Raw genomic sequence first — 22,402 nt, forward strand, 5'->3', positions numbered from 1 at the left:
ATTCTGAAGTGTACAGGGTGTAGGAGAGCGGTAGGGTAAAGTCCTGAATGGAGTATGTGTCACCGAGATGCCTAGCATTGGTGATGTAAAACCTAGAGGGAAGGCTCCAGCACTCATAGTGCAGAGATGTTTATTTAATGGCCGTGGATTTTGGGTCTGGGTTTTAAGAGATTATTGAAAAACTATCGCACTCCTGGTGTAGGTTGGTGCCCGGGTAAGGTGCCAAACCAAGTATAAATATATAGTAATAACCCGGCACTCGAAGACTTGAGTTAATTTTTCTTGATTTTAATAAAGGTGAAATACACGCAATGTTCAAACGTTTCGGTCACTTAGGACCTTCATCAGTGTACTATAGCAACAAAACAAAAATAAATGACAATCAATATGTGGTCATAATAATTGAAAAAAACGTCATATAAGATAATAATGATATAATGTAATGGGTGACATATAGCTAATAGCTATTGTGAATTGCTAACCACCTGGAATAGGAAGGTACAGGTAAGGAGGGGAAGAAGGCATGAGGTAGATGTCCCAGTTAGAGAGAGAATGGGAAAAGAACATACCAGTATGTTATTTTGAATGGGGCCGCCTTGACTTGGCTGAGACTACAAAAGAGAGAGAGGCTATTAGTGATGAGCAGAAATAAGAAGTTGGTGCCCTTACCCGGGCACCAACCTACACCAGGAATGCGATAGTTTTTCAATAATCCGTTGGTTCCTATATATCAGCACCCTGGTTGGTTATGACTTCTTCCAACACATTCTTCTGCAACGCCGAAGAAACTTCGCAGATTATCTCTCAGTCTAATTTATCCTGTGACTTCCTCCAAGCTCCACCTAAGGAAACACGAGGAAGGGATTGGGAAAGGGGGCTCCAGAATTTAACCAACATCGAACTCCACTGTGCCACATTGATTGAATATGTACGCGTTCAACGCATCCCACGAGGTTTGAGGGTACCACTACGCCGTACCCTGTTCAGTAGATTTTTTAAAAACTATCGCACTTCCTGATGTTGGTTGGTGCCCGGGTAAGGTACCAAGCCAATTTAAAGTCTATAATAACCTGGCACTCTAAGACTTAAGTTAAATTTTCTTGATTTTTAATGAAGTTTAATACAATGTACAGACGTTTCGGTCACTCAGGACCTTCATCAGTGTACTAAAACAACAAAAATTGACATAGATAACAATATATGGTCACAAAAGGTTCAGGAAAAAATATTTACAAAACATATATGACATGTAGTTTATATCAATTGGAGACTACCTGTCATGGGAGGGTCAGGGAAGGAGGGGCAGGAGGCATGAGGTGGATGTCCCATAAGAGAAAGAAAAGAGAAAACATGCCAATATATGTGTGAGGTTTTCATAAGGTGGACAGAAGCCACCAGGGAGGCTGTAAAGAGAAAGTGTGTTATTAAGGAAAGACACTGATGGCCGCTGCAATCCATGAGTAGTAGGTGGTGGACACATACCTTATGTAGATGCGTGCGCTGTGTGACGCTTGAGGAACGCGGTATCCACCGCTTGTTCCTGTGTTGTGCGGTATGTAAGGACATGGGTAAGCCTTTTATAGGTTGTGGCGTGGGTCCTATATGGGTATACTGTGCATTGGTGGTAGTGGGACACCGGAAAAGCACGCGTGTTGTATGACCTGCCGGACCGGAAATGACGCGGCGGATGCGTCATCAGGTCCTGTAACTAAGCGGCGGTCACGTGGGCGGAAGTGATGTACTGCTTGCGTTCCATTTCGGAGGCTTTGCGTTCCACTGCGCGGCTGGTGTGGATGGCTGGCTATTACAGAGGATATTATAAGAGTGATGGACATAGGAGAAAAGAATCCAGAGTAGGGACATCAGGAGGGATCAGGGAAGAAGGCTGGAATCTAGGAAGGATTCTGGGGAATAAGGAAAAAAACGTTAGAATATGTATAATAATGCATATGTCTAAATACTTTATATACAAGATATTATTGAATATGTAGAGAGTTTGTACAGACATATATATGGTGAAATACATATTGTACATGCAATAAAACTCAAAATAAATGAATGAAAATAGACGATCCCATACCTGATCTGGACTTGGCAAGTGTTAAAATTCTCATGTGTGGGGACCAAATTGGTACGGATTCAACATTAGGTTTTTAGATATTCTTTATTTGCGGGATATCATTTAGATAAAAGACAGAAGGTCATATTCCCGATTCAGTCCTCTAGGTGTAAGCGATTGTAGTTCGTGAATCCAATAGGCTTCACGGCGTTTAAGCATACATATGCGGTCTCCCCCCCGGCGTGGTAGCGGTACGTGATCAATAACTTGGAATTTGAGTTGTGCAACTGTATGGCCGGCTGATATGAAATGATTGGGCAAAGGTAATATGTCTGTACATTGTATTAAACTTTATTAAAAAGCAAGAAAATTTAACTTAAGTCTTAGAGTGCCGGGTTATTGTACCCTGTTCAGTGACCAAGGAGAATGAATATTGTGCAAAATTTGAGCGTATCCTCAACAAATGTTCTTTTGACTTAATGATACTTACCATTGAATCTTTACAGAAAGTCATTTCCTCTTCTAAAGAACAGATCACTAATATCGAGACACAGCTATCAACACTGATCCCGACTGAGGAATTTGAAACCTTGAAGAATAAAATCCAGACCACCATTGAACAGCATAGACGAGATACTGAAAGTAGGAAACGCACCAAATTCACCAGAGATTCAGAAGATTACCAACAAAACCGTGTCTACAGATGGCGAGACACACAGGCTCCAAGACGAAACTATACACGCTTCGGGCACTCCCCTACGGATCAATCTACCTCGGAATTGGAGGCAGACAGACGCGACCTCACTACATCCACTCATTTTTTAGGCAATCGCAAGAAGAATTTCAGAAGAAGAGGACCAGGAGAGGAGGGACTCACAAGAGGCAACACGGACTTCGTGTGTGTGACCCGCTCTCAGGTACAGCCCCACTCGTAGTAAACATCTCCTCACGCTCCTTAAGTATTGCTGAACTTGCTGTACTTCAGAAGGGCCTCAATTTCTGTCCTTCCAATAGGTGTAACACCTTCACACTAGACTTGGAATTGCAAAGATTCTTTCGCTCCATCAGACTGAAAGCACATTTCTCACAGGAACCCCCCCCTGAACACAACCATTATACCATCCATCACCCCCATGAATTCACCCCACATCACTGCAGCCAGTTTAGGTTTAAAACTTAAAAGTACCTATCGACCGCCACGCAATCAACATTGAGTTGAGACTTTCATTAAATTTATAGCCAATTCTTTTCAAAAATTACGATCTGATATGGATAGGGGTCACATACACTATCACCATAATATGTCCAGCTTGGATAAACAAGCTCTCAAATCACTGCTGGCTGATCAATCAATTATAATTAAACCTGCTGACAAAGGCGGTGCTATAGTCGTTATGGACAAGACCTCATACTTAACAGAGATTAAGCGCCAACTTGATGACACCACTGTGTACCTGAAACTACCAATTGATCCCTCACATAACATCAGTACACTTGTCACAGGTACTATTGATCAAAACCTAAAGAAAGGTACAATTGATCTCAAAACACGTGATTTTCTAATCAAGAAATCTCCTATAGCCCCAGTAATCTACATACTTCCTAAAATACATAAATGTTTAGAAAACCCACCAGGACGTCCGATAGTCGCCTCCACTGACTCCATACTATCCCCGTTATCAATCTTCTTAGAAAAAATATTGACCCCATTGGTCAAAGAAAGCCAATCGTTTATACTAGACACAGGAGCCTTCCTCAATATGATACAAACGATTCACCAAATTCAACCAGATGCCATCCTAGTGACTCTAGATGTCAATAATCTTTACACCTCTATTCCACATAAAAAAGGTATTCAATGTGTGGGAAATCTATTGGACAAATCCGACATATCCCCGGAAACACGTGATCTTTGCATAGATCTCCTTACTTTAGTTCTGAAAAAAAACTTCTTCTTGTTCCAAGATACCAATTACATTCAAAGACAAGGGACCGCTATGGGCTCTTATGTAGCCCCCCCGTATGCCAATTGTTACATAGCCACCTTTGAAGATGATACTGTTTACCCCAATTATTCTATATAAAACTCATGCCATTCTATGGAAAAGATATATAGATGATATTTTCTGCATATGGGTGGGCTCGGTCGAGTCACTTACAGACTTCTTCAATACTATTAATTCAGCATGGGAGGGACTTAAGTTCACAATCTCCTCACACCTTGACTTTATTAATTTCCTAGATACTAGGGTCATGAAAAACCAAGATGGGATCCTTTTCATTGACCCCCATGTCAAACCCACTGACCGAAACGGGTTACTCTGTTTCGATAGTCTACATCCCAAATCCACGATTTCTTCAATCCCCAAATCACAATTTCACCGCGTAAAACGGATAGTGAGTGATCCAGTCATGTGTGATCTTAGATGCAAAGTAAATTTGAGGAGCGGGGTTATTCCCCCGATCTATTGAAAGAATAGATGCAACCCAAGGCCAACACCCGCCCCACCACCTCTAACCGCATTCCTTTTGTCCACACCTACCATCTGGCTGTACTCATTCTCCGTAAAAAAAATTTGACAACATTGGAAAATATTACAAACAGCATATCCTTCTGTACCTGAGTTTAATTGTCGCTTCCTACTCTGCTTCAAAAGAGCCCCCAACATTAGAGACCGACTTATCAGAGCTGACTTTGGTACCATTAAAACCTTACTTAGACAAAGATTCCTTTCAAATCCGAAAACTGGTACTTTTCTGTGTCTCCAATGCCACCAATGTAACAATGTCACCAGGGGTAATTCTTTCTACCACCCACACTCAGGTAAACAATACCAAATCAAAGACTATTACACTTGCAATCCATCCTTTGTGATCTATCTAATCAAATTCCCAAGCGGGCTCGTTTACGTGGGAGAAACAACCCAATCCATCAAAGACCGTATATCGAAACACAAATCTACTATACGTTGCAAAAATTTACTTTTACCATTACCATATCACTTCTTTACAGCTGGACATACAGTTTCACAACTCAAATTTCAGACTATTACCATTACCACATCGAGGGGGTGACCGAATACATATTCTTAAAAACCGAGAAGCCTACTGGATTCATGAACTACAATCCCTTACACCCAGGAGACTTAATCGAGACTATGATCTTCTCTCTTTCACCTAAATAACAGCCATGGGGATACATTCCACCACAACTCATGCGTTGAACACATACTAATTCGTTTTTTTCGTATAAGATTCTTCAGTTGACGCTATATTGGGATCTGAGATGGATTTTCCTGTTTCTGCTCTATATGCAAATATATGTCATGTTTCAAAGTATTACTGTACAATTTATATACAATTGCCAGTATATGGAATATTTTGTCAAACCATCATGTGCATATTGAAATTAGAGATGGATTTTCTCGTTTCTGCTCTATAAGTAATAGATGTCATGTTTCAGAGTATCACTGTACAATCTATATATAATTGCCAATATATGGAATATCTTGTTAAACTTTCATATGCAATTTTCCATGCAATCTAACGTTCTCCTTTTTTTGCTTTTTAGAATCATCCCTAGATCCCTGCACCCTCCCTGATCCCTCCTGATGTCCCCACTTTGGATCTTCCTTCTCATAAATTACTCATATCCTTTACCTTAGCCAGCTATTCCCACTAGCCGCACTATGGAACGCACAACCTTGCGGTGGAACGCAAGCGGCACGTCACTTCCGCCCACGTGACCACCGTTTAGCTCCAGGACCTGTGACATGTCACTTCCGGTCCGGCAGGTCCTTCGCGATACTGCGCGTTTTTCCGGCATCTCACTGCGACCAATGTCTATCCGTCTATACTGGACCCACCCACCGCCTATTTAAGACATGCCACTCACATTGCACACCTCACACCTTAGAACAAGCGGTGGATACCGCGTTCTTATAGAGGTATACAGCATATCTATCAACACAAGGTATGTGCTCATTTCTTGCCCTTTCTTGGGCCCACCAACTTCTTATTTCTGCTCATCACTAATAGCCTCTCTCTCTTTTGTAGTCTCAGCCAAGTCAAGGCGGCCCCATTCAAAATTACATACTGGTATGTTCTTTTCCCATTCTCTCTCTAACTGGGACATCTACCTCATGCCTTCTTCCCCTCTGTAACGGGTCTGGGAGGCGGAACCTCTGAGCTACTATACAAGGGGGCGGTCCTTGTAAGGGAGCGGGTGGCGACCAGGCAGGCAGTCACAGCAGGTGACCGGGACAGTCTCTGGGTGTACGGGCAGGAGGTCACGGCAAGTGACCGGGACAGTCTCTGGAAGAACGGGCTGGAGGTCACGGCAAGTGACCGGGGCAGTCTCTGGGTGAACGGGCTGGAGATCACGGCAAGTGACCGGGGCAGTCTCTGGGTGAACGGGCTGGAGGTCACGGCAAGTGACCGGGGCAGTCTCTGGGTGAACGGGCTGGAGGTCACGGCAAGTGACCGGGGCAGTCTCTAGGTAAAGGGTAGGTACGACCTGTGATGGCTGAACCTCCAGGTAGGCTAGCAAGGCAGATGGAGGATGTGTGCTCCCAGGTGAGCAAGCGAGAGCCTCTGGAATAGCAGGTGGTCACAGCACGTGACGGCGAAGCCTCCAGGTAGGCAAGCAGGCAGGTAGCGGAGAAGCGCTCCCAGGTGAGCGGGCAAGAGTCTCTGAAATAGCTGGTGGTCACAGCACGTGACGGCGGAGCCTCCGGGCAGGCAAGCAGGCAGGTAGCGGAGGAGCGCTCCCAGGTGAGCGGGCAAGCTGGTCCATAGACAGACTGACAGGAGTAGAAAGGCAGACCGTCGGACCTCAGGATAGAAAGCAGGCAGGTAGCTGAAGTGCGCTCCCAGGTGAGCGGGCAAGCTGGTCCTTAGACAGACTGACAGGAGTTGTAAGGCAGACCGTCGGACCTCAGGCTAGCAAGCAGGTAGCAGGAATAACTGGCAGGAAACAGACAGCAAACTGGCAGGACTCTGGCAGGAATCAGGCAGGTAACTGGCAGGTAACTGGCAACGGGACCTGAGGGCTGAAGCAGAGTAGAACAGTGCAACAACATTGCTCGGGCACCTCCATTTTGGAGGAGGTGCCTTATATATGGTGAAGTCCTCCGGTCATTGGCCGGGGACTCCTTAGGACGGCGCGCGCGGCCCCTTTAAGAGGGAGGGAGAGCGCGCGCGCGCGCGCCCTAAGCACAGTGGCCGGGAAGGAGCGCGCGCTGCCAGCAGAGCGGGAGGAGGACGCCGGGCACGGAGCAGGGAGGTGAGGGGAACAGCGTCCCTGCCTAGCAGAGGGCAGGGACGCCGGCGCTACACCCTCCTTCCCTGTATCTTCCCATTCCAGGTGGTTAACAATTCACAATAGCTATTAGCTATATGTCACCCACTACATTATATGATTATTATCTTATATGATGTTTTTTTCAATTATTATGACCACATATTAATTGTCATTTATTTTTGTTTTGTTGCTATAGTACACTGATGAATGTCCTAAGTGACCGAAACGTTTGTACATTGTGTGTATGTCAACTTTATTAAAATCAAGAAAAATTAACTCAAGTCTTCGAGTGCCGGGTTATTACTATATAATTATACTATGGGTTTTAGGAGAAGCTGGGAGAGATGGGTGGGACAGGCTGCTCACATGTCCCCAATTTAGGCTTGGCACCTGATATAAAAGGGCTGCTGAGCTGCTTCACAGCAGTCTGGGAGGAGAGGTGGAAACACGTGTGGGACTTGGTGGCCCTGTGTGAAGGAGAAAAGACCCTGTTTTGTGTTGTTCAGTCTCTGCCAGAGGCTGTGAGTGCAGGACTGATATCCAAACGGATAAGCCTGTGCTATCAATATGGAGTAGTTTTGTTCTGGTACCCTTGTGCCCATAAGAGGCTGTTTTTGTTTATTGGAAGTTTGTGGACTTTTAATAAAGCTTGCTGTGTGATCAAGATACCACCTGCCTGTGCATATACCTCAACTGCTGCCATTAGTTAGCGAGTCCTTATAATTGGTGCTACGAGTGTGGGCAGAAATCCCAAGGAGCACAGGTTATTGCTGTGTGGAAATTGTATGGCCTGGGTGAAGACGGCTACAGTGCTGCAAGCATGGTCAGACAAAATGGAGGAGCTTGTGAAAGAGCTGGTACAGGCTAATATGCAGCAGCAGCAATGGCAGCAGACCCAGCAGGAGATCATCAAATTCCTGATGCAGCAGTTCCAGGTCTAATAGCAACAAATATAACAGCAGCAGCGGCACCAGCAGCAGATGGAACCCCTAGCAGAGGCTGTACATGGCAGCCTCAAAGGTGCCGTGAAATGAAAATGTTCAGTGGAATGATCCACAAGATGCCTGATTGGTGCACACACATTTTCATTTCACTGCACCTTCTGCTCCACTGCACGGGTCTGGTCATCGGAGGCTCCAGAGGTTTGAATGCGATTGCATCTCTTTCATCACCACGCACACCGTTACCAGCCGCTGCTTGATTGTTACTACTACCAAGAAGTCCAGCATTACTCTGATTGGTGAATCTTCTCCAGCTATTTCCCTGCTGCCAGGTCAGCACAGCGTGTGCCGCTCGGTTCAAAGTAGAGACTTACCTATCCGGATCGTTACCTTCCCAAGTATAGCACAAACACTGGAAAAATAGGGTAGAAGATATATCTATACCTAATCGGTAATACCCCAATAAAGGACATGTAGACCAACGTAGTGAGGACTAACGAAGCAAAGTTAATCACATAGAAAAAGAAGGCGAGCAAGAAAAACTTCGAAAAACGTCCTGAATCATAAAGTTGCAAAATTTTATTGGTGAAAATCCATCGGTAATGTGAATCATAGACTCAGACACAAAGAATGATAAAAACAATGGAAGAGCACCAATGAGGAGCAGAAAAGATTTTTTCCATCAAAATGCTGCCAAGAAAAGGTATGTTCCATATAGAAATAGTAGAACATTAAGGTAGAATAAAATTGCTCAAAAGGTAAGTCATGAATGGTCAATAGAAGACATGATCAACTATGACTCCTGCCCGGTGAAAATTCTAGTATAACCACATGTGCCCGGAGCAGCAAATAGATATTGCCATGACACCTTAACTAAGAACTGGAACACTAACATAAATAGAAAGGATTCCAAGCCGCTGCTTAAACAATATGACATATACAGTGGTGGCCAAAAGTATTGGCACCCCTGCAATTCTGTCAGATAATACTCCGTTTCTTCCTGAAAATGATTGCAATCACAAATTCTTTGGTATTACTATCTTCATTTAATTTGCTTGCAAGGAAAAAACACAAAAGAGAATGAAGCAAAAATCAAATCATTGATCATTTCACACAAAACTCAAAAAAAGGGCCGGACAAAAGTATTGGCACCCTCAGCCTAATACTTGGTTGCACAACCTTTAGCCAAAATAACTGCGAACAACCGCTTCCGGTAACCATCAGTGAGTTTCTTACAATGCTCTGTAAGACCATTCTTCTTTGGCAAACTGCTCCAGGTCCCTGATATTTGAAGGGTGCCTTCTCCAAACTGCCATTTTGAGATCTCTCCACAGGTGTTCTATGGGATTTAGGTCTGGACTCATTGCTGGCCACCTTAGAAGTCTCCAGTGCTTTCTCTCAAACCATTTTATAGTGCTTTTGGAAGTGTGTTTTGAGTCATTGTCCTGCTGGAAGACCCATGACCTCTGAGGGAGACCCAGCTTTCTCACACTGGGCCCTACATTATGCTGCAAAATTTGTTGGTAGTCTTCAGACTTCATAATGCCATGCACACGGTCAAGCAGTCCAGTGCCAGAGGCAGCAAAGCAACCCCAAAACATCAGGGAACCTCCGCCATGTTTGACTGTAGGGACCGTGTTCTTTTCTTTGAATGCCTCTTTTTTTTCCTGTACACTCTATGTTGATGCTTTTTCCCAAAAAGCTCTACTTTTGTCTCATCTGACCAGCCTGGCTTTTTTATGTCTCGGGGTAAGAAGTGGGGTCTTCCTGGGTATCCTACCATACAGTCCCTTTTCATTCAGACGCCGACGGATAGTACGGGTTGACACTGTTGTACCCTCGGACTGCAGGGCAGCTTGAACTTGTATGGATGTTAGTCGAGGTTCTTTATCCACCATCCGCACAATCTTGCGTTGAAATCTCTCGTCAATTTTTCTTTTCCGTACACATCTAGGGAGGTTAGCCACAGTGCCATGGGCTTTAAACTTCTTGATGACACTGCGCACGGAAAACACAGGAACATTCAGGTCTTTGGAGATGGACTTGTAGCCTTGAGATTGCTCATGCTTCCTCACAATTTGGTTTCTCAAGTCCTCAGACAGTTCTTTGGTCTTCTTTCTTTTCTCCATGCTCAATGTGGTACACACAAGGACACAGGACAGAGGTTGAGTCAACTTTAATCCATGTTAACTGGCTGCAAGTGTGATTTAGTTATTGCCAACACCTGTTAGGTGCCACAGGTAAGTTACAGGTGCTGTTAATTACACGAATTAGAGAAGCATCACATGATTTTTCAAAGGGTGCCAATACTTTTGTCCACCCCCTTTTTTATGTTCGGTGTGGAATTATGTCCAATTTGACTTTAGGACAATTCTTTTTGTGTTTTTTTCATTGAAGACAAATTAAATGAAGATAATAATACCAAAGAATTTGTGATTGCAATCATTTTCAGGAAGAAACTGAGTATTATCTGACAGAATTGCAGGGGTACCAATACTTTTGGCCAGCACTGTATATCATGGAAACATACTTACAACCACAGTGGTTAGAGACTTGCTCCTCACTGGTGCTCGCCCCAGCCAATGTGTCCTTATATTAGCAGTAGTGCTATTGCTTACCATATTTCATTAGGCTCCAAATTTATTCTGCAGCAGGACAGCAACCCAAAACATGCAGCCAATGTAATTAAGAACTATCTTCAGATTAAAGAAGAATAAGGAGTCCTAGAAATAATGATATGGTCCCTACAGAGCCCTGATCTCAACTTCATCAAGTCTGTCTGAGATCACATGAAGAGACAGAAGAATTTATACCAGCCTACATCCACAGAAGATCTGTGATTAGTTCTCCAAGATGTTTGGAACAACCTTCCTACTGAGTTCCTTCAAAAACTGTGTGCAAATGCAGCACAGGAGTTGATGCTTTGATGATACTTTAATTGTTAATTAATACAAATAAATTATTAACACTTCTATATCTGAAAGCATTTTTCCTTTGCAGCATTTTTCTACACCTGTCTAAAATTTTTGCACAGTAGTGTAAATAATATAATTATTATAATTATTTTTCTTTAATTTATGTCTGTCTGATGCAAATGTTAGCTTAGTTTAATTTACATGATGTATTATAAATTGTTTAGAACATAATGAAAGGAATATTACTCCAATTTTAGAAAAACCCTGTCCCCTGGCACAGTTTGTTTCAACAAAAAAGCTGTGCTTTACTCACCCTTCCTGGGTCTAGTGTTGAGTCTGCACAGCTGCTCCTAGTGTCTTTTTTTGTCTGCCGCGCTGGCATCATGTCGACAGTATTGCAGTAAATAAGTGATCTCAGTGGCTCTACCAGAGTAAAGGACACAACCACTCAAAGCTGGCTGTATCTCTGTCGAGGTGACGTCTCCACTGTGGATAATAACAAACACCAGGAGCAGATTCAGTGCTGTAGCCTTGAACGATGAATAAGGCAGGTTTGATTTTTAAAATCAGATTTCACCAATAGATAGGGGTTTTCCAAAAATGGAAAATCCCTTTAAGTAAAACTTTCACTGTACCTTTGACCACATATATGCCTTTCAGTAACTTATCTACCACCATTAGGAGTAGAGAATGGCCAGCTTGTCCATACTGAGTGTATAATAATGACTTTAGCAAATAAAGCTTATTGACATTGGAGTCACTACTTGGCATTCTCTAGTTTTCCAAGAGCTTTAATGAGTCACTAAACATTGGGAAAACCTGACAGACAAGTCACTAGAAATTGAGTGAAGGGGTAGTAGGCTTTGTAATAATATTCAAAGAATTAGGAGTATTGGAAAGCATCGGAGAAGAAAGAAGACGGGAGGAAGAGATTACAAAATAAGACTCATATACTGCATCATAACACCATAAATCAAAAAAGAAGGTGGAGAAAATGGAAAACCAGAAATAATGAAGTAAATGATATCGATGTCTTAGTAAGTGATAACAAGTGGGGAGCCAGAAGAGTGTGGCAGAAAGTGGGCGACTGATAAACACCAACAACCCTTGTAAAGCACAAGATAACAGGACACTTATTAAGACCAGGATGGAGAAGGTTCTGGCTGTGAAGGTTGGATGCCTGGTGGCCCTTCTGTTCCTCACTTTGATTTGTGGTTTTGTACCTCCTTTTCTCAACTGGTTTATGAAAAACAGGATCACAGGTACAGTGTTAAAATTATTTCTTATCCATTCTACACTGGCGAAATATTGCTTCCATGAGATAAAACATGGATTCTTAAATCAATGTAGCCTAATGAAAGGCCCAATATTGTCAATGATCAACCATGTAGCTTTGAAAAAAATCACCTTGGGATTAATTAATATTTTACTCTTCTAGCATGTTATACAATTCAGAGTATGGAACTTACCGATTTACAATAATTACTTCAACTAGTGAAGCGTAAGTGAAGAAGAATATAAGTAATATGATGATCAAGAATGGATTTTTGCCCTGAATAACTTAAATATATTCTATTTTCATTTTGCCTCAATTGATGTTCTTTGAGTTGCTATCATAAAAATATTAAGAATCCCAAGATGATTGTTTGATTGCACACTGTAAATTTCATTAATATGCCATTGCACTTGAATCATCAGGTTTCTGGTATGGTGACATCACTGTGGTTTGGACAACACCCCATTCTTTTGATATCATAGCCCACCTGTCAAGTTATCAAATTATGAATTAAATGCATAAACTTGTATCTCTCATGTGTGGAGAGGTCAAAGTGACAGCATTATAAAGTGAGAGAAAGGAGAGAGATCAAGGTGACAGCAGTAAACTGAGAGACACAGGAGGGAGATGGAGCTGACAGAACAAAGAGAAAGAGAGGAGAGATGGAGCAGACAGTGAGAAAGAGAGGAGAGATGGAGCTGACAGTGAGAAAGAGAGGAGAGATGGAGCCGATAGTGAGAAAGAGAGGAGAGATGGAGCCGACAGTGAGAAAGAGAGGAGAGATGGCGCTGACAGTGAGAAAGAGAGGAGAGATGGAGCCGACAGTGAGAAAGAGAGGAGAGATGGAGCCGACAGTGAGAAAGAGAGGAGAGATGGAGCCGACAGTGAGAAAGAGAGGAGAGATGGAGCCGACAGTGAGAAAGAGAGGAGAGATGGAGCCGACATAGTGAGAAAGAGAGGAGAGATGGAGCCGACAGTTAGAAAGAGAGGAGAGATGGAGCCGACAGTGAGAAAGAGAGGAGAGATGGAGCCGACAGTGAGAAAGAGAGATGACTGATGCAAATAGAAGTAAATAGACCCCATAGATTATTATTAGGTTCCTCTGGGTTCCATTGTGCCCGAAGAATAAGTACATTGTGTAGAATGTTTTCCTCTTTTCTAAAAGATAACATGTAATAGCCCCCATAATAATCAGTGGGGTCCTTCTGCTTGCATCAGTTATGCAACAGATCTGTTTTGGAATTTGAAGGAAACCTGACTGTTCCCATCTGCTACTACACACCAATTACTTTATTCTAATAAAGTGTATCATATGCTTGCTTAGGTTGCAGGCATTAATAAATAAAGTTTTAAGGCTATTCTGCAGCATTGCTATGTGCCTATGAGACAGGAGGCTTGCATAATCTAACTATACCCCCAGGGTGCAGGTGACAGCCTGAATACAATACTCATTATAGTAGGACCATTATACAGAATGTCAATTACGCCTAGGTATCCATGATCTGAGCCAGGACAAGTCTGGGTGAAGGGACACTGCCTCTTTAGCATAAATAGAATAAAAGTTCATTTTTAAATGACAACAACCTCACCAGAGGCATAGTTAGGGTTTCGGTTCAGAGGGGGGGGGGGGTGAAACTTCTGAGTGTGCCCCTAACCAGGTAACTCTGATTACAACTATGGTGACGGACCCTAATAGTGGATGTAGGAGAACCTCAGCAGATGACGGCGCTGTTACCTAAAATAATGTCTATACAAAGACCAACACTGATATTACTGCCATATGGTGACCATATATTGGTAGATACCAGTCCTGCAAAACATATAAGAGATTACAGCACAGTTACAGATGGCTTACAGCTGACATTCTTTCTCATGAAATCGTTCACTTTTCCCATCTTTTCCATCTGGCCCAGACCGACACAACAACTTCTCCATCCAGGACTCGACTGCAGAGATTATAACACAGACACATTTGACTCCTTAGATTTCTTACATCATCCCCATCTATTCCCAACCTGCACAAACTCCTCATCTTGCTGATACCTCAATACTGAGCTGCTGGGGCCGAATGTGTCCCTATTACTGCACCTGCTGTGTGGCACTGTGTACCCCGTGGTAAAACAACCCTCTAGAATATATTTTTGCCATGTGCAAGTGCCCTAGAAAACAGTGCCCACTTTTTGCCCCCTAGAAACCTGAGTTCCCCCATAACAATAAGTGCCCACTTAACATTTAATAATGTCCTGAGTCTCCCCCCCCATGTACAGCTTCCCTCTACACAGTATGATGCTCTCTTATACATAGTATAAAGTCCTCTCACAGTACAGTGCCCCCCACACAGTATATTGAACCCTCAGTAGCCCTCAAACTGACGGCTCCAACACAGTATGATGGCCTCCACACTGTACAAAGACCCCACATTATCTCCCACACTGTATGATGGCCTTCACTGTAATCCCCACACTGTATGCTGGCCTCCTAAATAGGCTCCATATAGTATAATGCACCAGATTGTCCTCAATATAGTATAATGCACTCCCCATAGGCCTCTATAAAGTATAATACACTCCCCATAGACCTCCAAACAATATAATGCATAGGCCTCTATATAGTATAATTCACTCCCCATAGGCCTCTATATAGTATAATGCACCCCCCATAGGCCTCTATAGTATAATGCACACCCCCTATAGGCAGACTCTATATAGTATAATGCACCCCCAGAAGCAGAGTCTAAATAGTATAATGCACCCCCATAGGCAGACTCTATATAGTACAATGTACCAGACATAGACAGACTCTATATAGTATAATGCACCCCCATAGGCAGACTTTATATAGTATAATGCACCTCCATAGGCAGAATCTATATAGTATAATGTACCCTCATAGGCCTCTATAGTATAATGCACTCCCCATAAAAAAATAAATAAATAAATACAATACTCACCTCTCCTCCTCATTCCCCACATTGCTCTGAGAGCCCGCACATCTCAGGACATCGGGCACCAACTGATGACGTCATCGCGCCCTGTCAATGTATATGTCAGTGGCGTCAGACGCAGAGGGGGACTGATGGGAGAGGAAGCTTCACTCTCTCTCTCATCATGGAATTTGCGGTGATGGGCGGGGGGCCCAATGCTAAAGGACCCCGCCCTCCTGTTCAAGGGCCCCATAGCGGCCACATGGCAGTGCAGAGACATCCAGTCTCCCTGTTCTGCCCCAGAGTGTAACTGTTTCAGTGTGCTGCACTGAATAGAGGAATCGTCGAGAATATAGGTATAGTAGGATAGTAGGAGTATTATTTTATTCCGTTTGTCTGCCTCTAAAAACAGAACAGGCAAATGAAATGTCAAAACAAGTGTGAATGTAGCCTTAGCTGTGGCACATAAGGAAGATCTCCCAGCTCTACCTGATCTATGGGCTTTATTTCACAGCAAGCACAAGCAACAACTCACATCCTACAACCTGTAATGCATCCCTGTTAGTAGAGACAGAATTTATCTAACAAGAGGTAGCGGACAGAAAGTTTGAAAGAAGGGTAACACTTTATTAGGCCTCATTCAGACGTCCGTATTGCATATACATGTTCTATCCATGTTTTTCACGGACACCACATGTACCCATTATAGTCTATGGGGCTGTTCACGTGTCCTTGTTTATTCACGGACTGTGTGTCCATGCAAAACTCACAGAGACATGTCTGTTTTTTCCAGTACCACAGATGAAAAGGACCAATGCAAGAGTATGGGTTCGTGAAAAATAGTTAAAGCAGACGGATGGCATCAACTCATGTGCTGTTCGTATTTAACATTGCAACGGATAGGAGAAGCTTTGTAATGCATTTATTTATTTACCCATACAAGAAAAATACCGGTGACACAAGGATCAAAAATACTGGTGACACCGGTGCCATTTTATTTGCGTACATGAAAAATACTGACGTGTGAATGAGGCCTTAGTGTCAGCGCTTTGTACTAAGAAAACTATTTCTATAAGTAGAGGAATTTAGAATTTGGCTATTTAGCACATTGCCTAGCAAATAAAGGTAAGTTTATTGAAACAACAGTGACCATTTAAGGGTCGTACTCACATCATTGCAAAAAGACAGTGCCACATGTTTTCAGATCAGACAAAGGATCGGCTGGTATGTTCAACAATAATTCTAATTCTCATTCAACTCATTATTTTCACAGGTACCTATGAAGTTATCATTTGCTTAATCAGTTCATTTGCCGCTGGGATCTTCTTGGGTGCCTGTTTGCTTCATATTGTGGCGGATGCGCTCACAGATATTGCTACAGAACTCTCATTTGTAAGTATAAATATACAATCCTATCTAAAAACAGTAAGGTTAAAGGGGTTGTCCGGTCCAAATCGATAAGTCTGCAGTCATTAATGCCCAGAGAACAATTTAATGTATGTAATGTAGTACAGTGTGAAGTAAATTTCCCCCCAAACCTTAGATGTATGACAAGCTTAGTGACATCTGTGTATCATTCTACTACTCCATTTTCTAACTGGGTTCCTACCTCCATCATTCTTTCTCAGTGTCTGACATCTCAGCTCAGCGGGTGTGATGATGTCACTACATGGCGCCCACTGCGCTGAGATGAGTGGTGCTTCAGAACGCTCTCTGCAGAGACCAGATCAATGGGGCAACAAGAATGACAGGTGTATATTGTATTTTTTTTTTTTTAAATCAGTGAGTACTGTAAATTGTGGTGGTGATAATGATGTATATAGTCGCTGTCACTCCCCAGCGCCTGCGCAATAGATTCCTGCGGCGCAGTGCACATAGAGACTGGCCGGGATGAAGCAAATCGGCGTGGGAAGTCAGGGAGCACCGTGCACATCACAGGGCCCTGTGACGTGCAGGGGAGGGGGAGAATATGGTAACTAAGCATATAGGCGGGGATTTCGGGGAATAATAAACAGTTAGGTGGGGATTTCTTGGTGTCCCCTGGATGCCAAACCTGTGCAAAATGGAGTTTATAAAAACATATTTCTCTGCAATCAAACATCTACTATGGGCCAAACAGGTATGTATAGATTTACTGTTCTATAACCTGTATGCCCATAGTAGAGGTCTGATATCGCCCAGGGGGCTGACAGATTCCCTTTAAAGGGGTTATCCACTACTAGGACAACCCCTTCTTGATCTAAACGTTTGGCCCTGAAAAAATAAAAAAACTTATACTCACCTCCCACGCCGGCGCTGTTCTAGCGGTGTCAGGACTCGCGGTCCCAGGGCTCGTGCGGTTGTTGTGACATATGACGCCGGCGCCAGTCAGCACTGGCGTCACTGTCCCACCTTAGGACAAATCGAACATGATGAGGAAGTCCGGACTGCAGCTGATCTCTGATTTCCTCTTCATGTTCAGTTCGACAGGAGGCGGGGACGGTAACGCCAGCGATGATTGGGCGCTTGCGTCATATGTCACAACAACCGCGCTGGAACTCTGGGAAGAGAGAGCGCGACACCTCGGGAACGGCGCCAGCACAGGAGGTGAGCATAAGCTTTTTTATTTTATCGGGGCCAAGCATAGGGTATGAGAAGGAGTTGCCCAAGTAGTGGACAAATTCTTTAATGCCCAGAGAACAATTTAATGTATGTAATGTAGTACAGTGTGAAGTAAATTTCCCCCCAAACCTTAGATGTATGACAAGCTTAGTGACATCTGTGTATCATTCTACTACTCCATGTTCTAACTGGGTTTCCACAGGACGGTATTTACCCGGAGACAGAATTTATATCTATCACAGTCCCATTACTTGACATGGAATGGAATGATAAGTAGTGTTAGAAGTTGTCATACGATAAGACTGGAATGCTGCTTTCTATTATATTTTCATTTCTACATATAATTCTGCTTTGAGGAAGAAAAGCTTAGAAATGTTATATAAAAAATCCAGATTCTGCTACATGCTAGCTTGTCTTCTTATTGCATTGCATCTTAAATACAAAATACCTGGGAATACACATTATATAAAGTGCAGCGATCAGCTATTTGTTCTAAGCTGTTCAGGATGCCATGAGCATTTACGAAGAGGCCAATTTTTTCCGTTTTTGAGTTTCGAGTTTTCCTCCCTTTCTTCCCAGAGCCATGACTCTTTTATTTTTCTCTCCGCATAGATATATGAGGGCTTGTTTTTTGCAGGATGAGTTGTACTTTTCCATGACACCATTCATTTTACCACATAGTGCACTGGAAAACGTGAAAAAAATTGTGGGGAGAAATTGTGTAAAAAACGTAATTCTGACATAGTTTTTTGGAATTGTTTTTAAGTTGTACATGTTATCGTACAAATGACCTCACAATATGATTACGCTCATCAGTACGATTATGGCGATACCAAACATGTCCAGCTTTCTTTATTGTTTTAGTAGTGAAAAAAAATTAGAAGTCTGCAAAAAAAAATTTTTGATTTGTGTCGCCATTTTCCGAAACCCCAAACCTTTTCATTTTTCAGTCGATGGAGCTGTGTGACAGCTCATTTTTTGCAGGGCAAGGCAACATTTTTATATACCATATTGAGATGTGACGTTTTAATCACTTGTTACAGCATTTTTGGTGGAATTGCAGAGACCAAAAAAAAAACGTAATTTTGGCGTTCTTGATTTTTTCATACAGTGTTTACCGATGGGATTAATTATTTTTATAGTTTCATAAATCAAACTTTCTGAATGCAATGATGCCACATATGTGTATTTTTATTATCTTTATTTTTAATGGCGGAAAGGTGGGGTGATTTGAACTTTTATGTGTTTTTGATTTTTTTTTCATATTTATCAAAACTTTTTTTTACTTTTCATCACTGTACAGTATATAGCAGATATTACAGTCTCCTTTGAAGACTGCCACAGGCTTGGTTTCAGAGGAGCTCCATAATGACAAGTACAGGGGGTCTTCAACAGACCCCCTGCTGTCATAGCAACCCATTGGCCATCCGCAATCCCATCCCATCCAGGACTATTTTGGTTTTTTTTTACTATAGGCCAAAGCTCTCACAGGCAGGGAGTTGCTATCTACCTGACTGTTGTGCCTGGCTCTGATCTCTGACGTCACAGCGCGATCACAAGTTGTTCTGGCTGGCTATTCAGTGGCTTCTGCTGACGTCACGTCGACAGAGCAGTAACTTCTCTTCTGCTCTGCTCTGTCAATGCGTCGTGACTGCTGATGTCATGATGATTGACATTCAGCTTTTCGCAGTTAGGCGGCATGATGTCGGCAGTCATGCTCCTTTAACAGAGCACCATGGAAGAGGAAGAGCTGCTCTGTTGACAAGGAGCAGCTGGATCGCGGTCAATGACTGCTCTGTGCTAGCGACGGGTAGAACAGGCAGGTAGTTATCAACTACCTACTTGTTAATTTTTGGCCCATAGTAAAAAAAAATAGTCCTTGATGAGCCTTTTAAGAAAAAGATGGAACAAATGTATATTGGAGTCCAAAGTTGAGGCACTTTATTGCTCCTTTATATTCTCACCAGTATCATAATTTATCTCAGGAATACTTTACTAACGCCATTTGGGTTCACAGTTTTCAGTATTTCTAATCCATGGGTCTAAAAAAGAATATATAAATAGAGACATCTCATCTACAAGACACATGACAGCCAATTTTTGGGCTCAGCGGTCAGGCTGTGGTAGACAGCACATAACAACTTAGTTCAGTGACTAGTTGCTGAGATGTCACCAGTGTAGCCTTGTCAACAAAGAACTTCAGCGAGCGGGAGATAGGTGGTACATAGGGCTTTACAAAGTAAGTACAGCTTGTTTAGCTATTTTAAGGCACATCCAGTTAAAAAAATACAGTACTTAGCGTACCAGTGGGCAAATCAGCCACAACAAGCCATTCCTCATTATAGATTGAAGTTTACAATATTTATAACGGCAACAACTATAATATATAATATTTTGAAACAGTTTCACAGTTTTCATCTAGAAATAGGCTCTATATAACACAAATAACTAAATATACATGAAATGGTGTCAACTGCATCCTTATAAGAAGTGACAGAGAAGTCTGGTGACCATATTAGAAGATCAGGTGCAGAGCGAGTATATTTATAGAAGTCAAGGAACTCAGTGGTGACTACTACTTATCATCATATTAAAAGTAGAGGAACAACCTTTGTTAATTTAAACAGTTCAAATTTTGCAAACCATCTTTTTGAAAAATGTGACCTTCTATTGTCTATGAATGACCAATGTTCTGCAACATGATTTTCTATTCAGTAGATGAAAAAAATAATGTCTCAACAGATAATTTAAAAATATTACAATTGAAATAATCTTGATATCTGTATTATTTTCTTTTCACAGATTGATTATCCCATGGGGCATCTTATCTTGTCTTTGGGCTTCTTCATTGTCCTTTTTATTGAACGTGTTGTTCTGCAAGTTTCCATGCATTCCCAGAGTTCAATTCAAGTTGGGGTTCCACTGCCTTCTACTTCAAGATCCCTTGATGCAAACATCTTGGAAAAAAGTGAACCTTCAAGTGAGATAGCAATGCCACCAGAGGATCCACATATTCATGTCCATCCTAATACATATTCCCTTTCCTCTTTTCGCTCCTTAATTCTCTTTTGCTCGCTTTCCATCCACTCAGTGTTTGAAGGTTTAGCTATTGGTCTTCAGCCAAAATATGTCAGTGCTCTTCAAATTGCAATTGCTGTGCTCATCCACAAGGGCATTATTGTTTTCAGCCTTTCACTCAAGCTAATCCAGAGCAGGACCACACAAGTCTGGCTGGCAATCTACATAGTGATCTTCTCACTGATGTCTCCCATTGGTATTACTATTGGCATTGTTGTTACATTGAAGAAGACCTCTGTTGTAACTCTAGTGCAGGCTATCCTAGAGGGCATTTCATCTGGAACATTTGTGTACGTTACCTTTCTGGAAATTCTTCCATCAGAACTCAATTCAGGAACAAGACCACTTCTTAGGCTTTTTTTAATAGTCATTGGTTTTACTCTAATGGCGATAATAGCAATTTGGGCCTGAGGATCTTGGTATTTGTTATGATCCACAGCTGAGCAGATCAGCAATTATCACAACCAATATTATTATTATATTGAATATTAGAAATTATATTCTTTATATAAAAACAAAATTAAACAGACTGTGAAATTACCAGAAATACAGCTTATTAAAAGGATGGAGTCATTGTGGATTCTTTAATGTAATTTCTTCATCGAATACTCTAAGCAAAACACAGAGGAAGATTTATTATTACTGTCTTAAACTTGCATTACAACTAGACCAGTCAGGCAGAAGATGTGTCAGATCAACCACACCTTTTTTCAGGATGCTTTTTAAATAGTGATGAGTGAGTATGTTCTGTTAACCCTTTCGGTGAGCATGCTCGGGTGCTCGCCAAGTATCTTCAGCGTGCTCGGGTGTTATGTTTTAGTCACGCCATGCACATGATTTAATACATGTGAGTAATGCCTAAGAAACGGGCATTCATCACATGTATTAAAGCTGTCAAACAGTCGCAAATCATGTGCACAGCGTGACTCAAACATAACACCCGAGCACGCTGAAGATACTAGGAAAACACCTGAGTATGCTCATAAATCTCGAGTAACGAGCATGCTCGCTCATCACTATTTTTAAAACTTAATAGTGAGGTGCTAAAAAAATGTCTAAAACACATCTGGCACAAGCAGAGCCACCATCAGGGCATTACTGCCCTTACTGGCGTATGGGGTTCGGTAAGCAGAGGGGCCCTGACCCGCCCCCGACGAGGCCCCCCCTCTGCTCACCGGGTCCCAGCGATCTGAACTTGCGTCCTCGAACGCAGGTTCACTTTAAAACTATTACCGTGCGGGAAGCTCCCGCACGGCAATAGTTAACAGCCGCCAGCCAATCACAGGCCAGCAGCTGTCTGACGTCAG

General features: G+C 42.5%; 1 protein-coding gene across 1 annotated transcript; it reads left to right on the forward strand.

Annotated features, from left to right (window-relative positions):
• The first annotated feature begins 11,971 nt into the window (after nucleotides 1-11,971).
• SLC39A2 (solute carrier family 39 member 2) lies at nucleotides 11,972-21,762 on the forward strand. The gene is made up of 3 exons (XM_073653672.1): nucleotides 11,972-12,479; nucleotides 16,690-16,808; nucleotides 20,820-21,762. The coding sequence occupies exons 1-3, from the start codon at nucleotides 12,365-12,367 to the stop codon at nucleotides 21,504-21,506; spliced, it is 921 nt and encodes a 306-aa protein (XP_073509773.1). The 5' UTR covers nucleotides 11,972-12,364; the 3' UTR covers nucleotides 21,507-21,762.
• The last annotated feature ends 640 nt before the right edge of the window (nucleotides 21,763-22,402 follow it).

Source organism: Phyllobates terribilis, unplaced genomic scaffold, assembly GCF_046119375.1.
Source record: "Phyllobates terribilis strain yellow unplaced genomic scaffold, ASM4611937v1 Scaffold_1__5_contigs__length_1240528914, whole genome shotgun sequence".
Classification (NCBI taxonomy): Eukaryota; Metazoa; Chordata; class Amphibia; order Anura; family Dendrobatidae; genus Phyllobates; species Phyllobates terribilis.

Bases quoted from the DNA above. Each gene is read 5' to 3' on its own strand.
- SLC39A2 (XM_073653672.1), top strand. From the start codon at position 12,365: ATGGAGAAGGTTCTGGCTGTGAAGGTTGGATGCCTGGTGGCCCTTCTG. The intron at 12,480-16,689 runs GTACAGTGTTAA...TTATTTTCACAG, and splicing joins TATGAAAAACAGGATCACAG to GTACCTATGAAGTTATCATT. The intron at 16,809-20,819 runs GTAAGTATAAAT...TTCTTTTCACAG, and splicing joins TTGCTACAGAACTCTCATTT to ATTGATTATCCCATGGGGCA.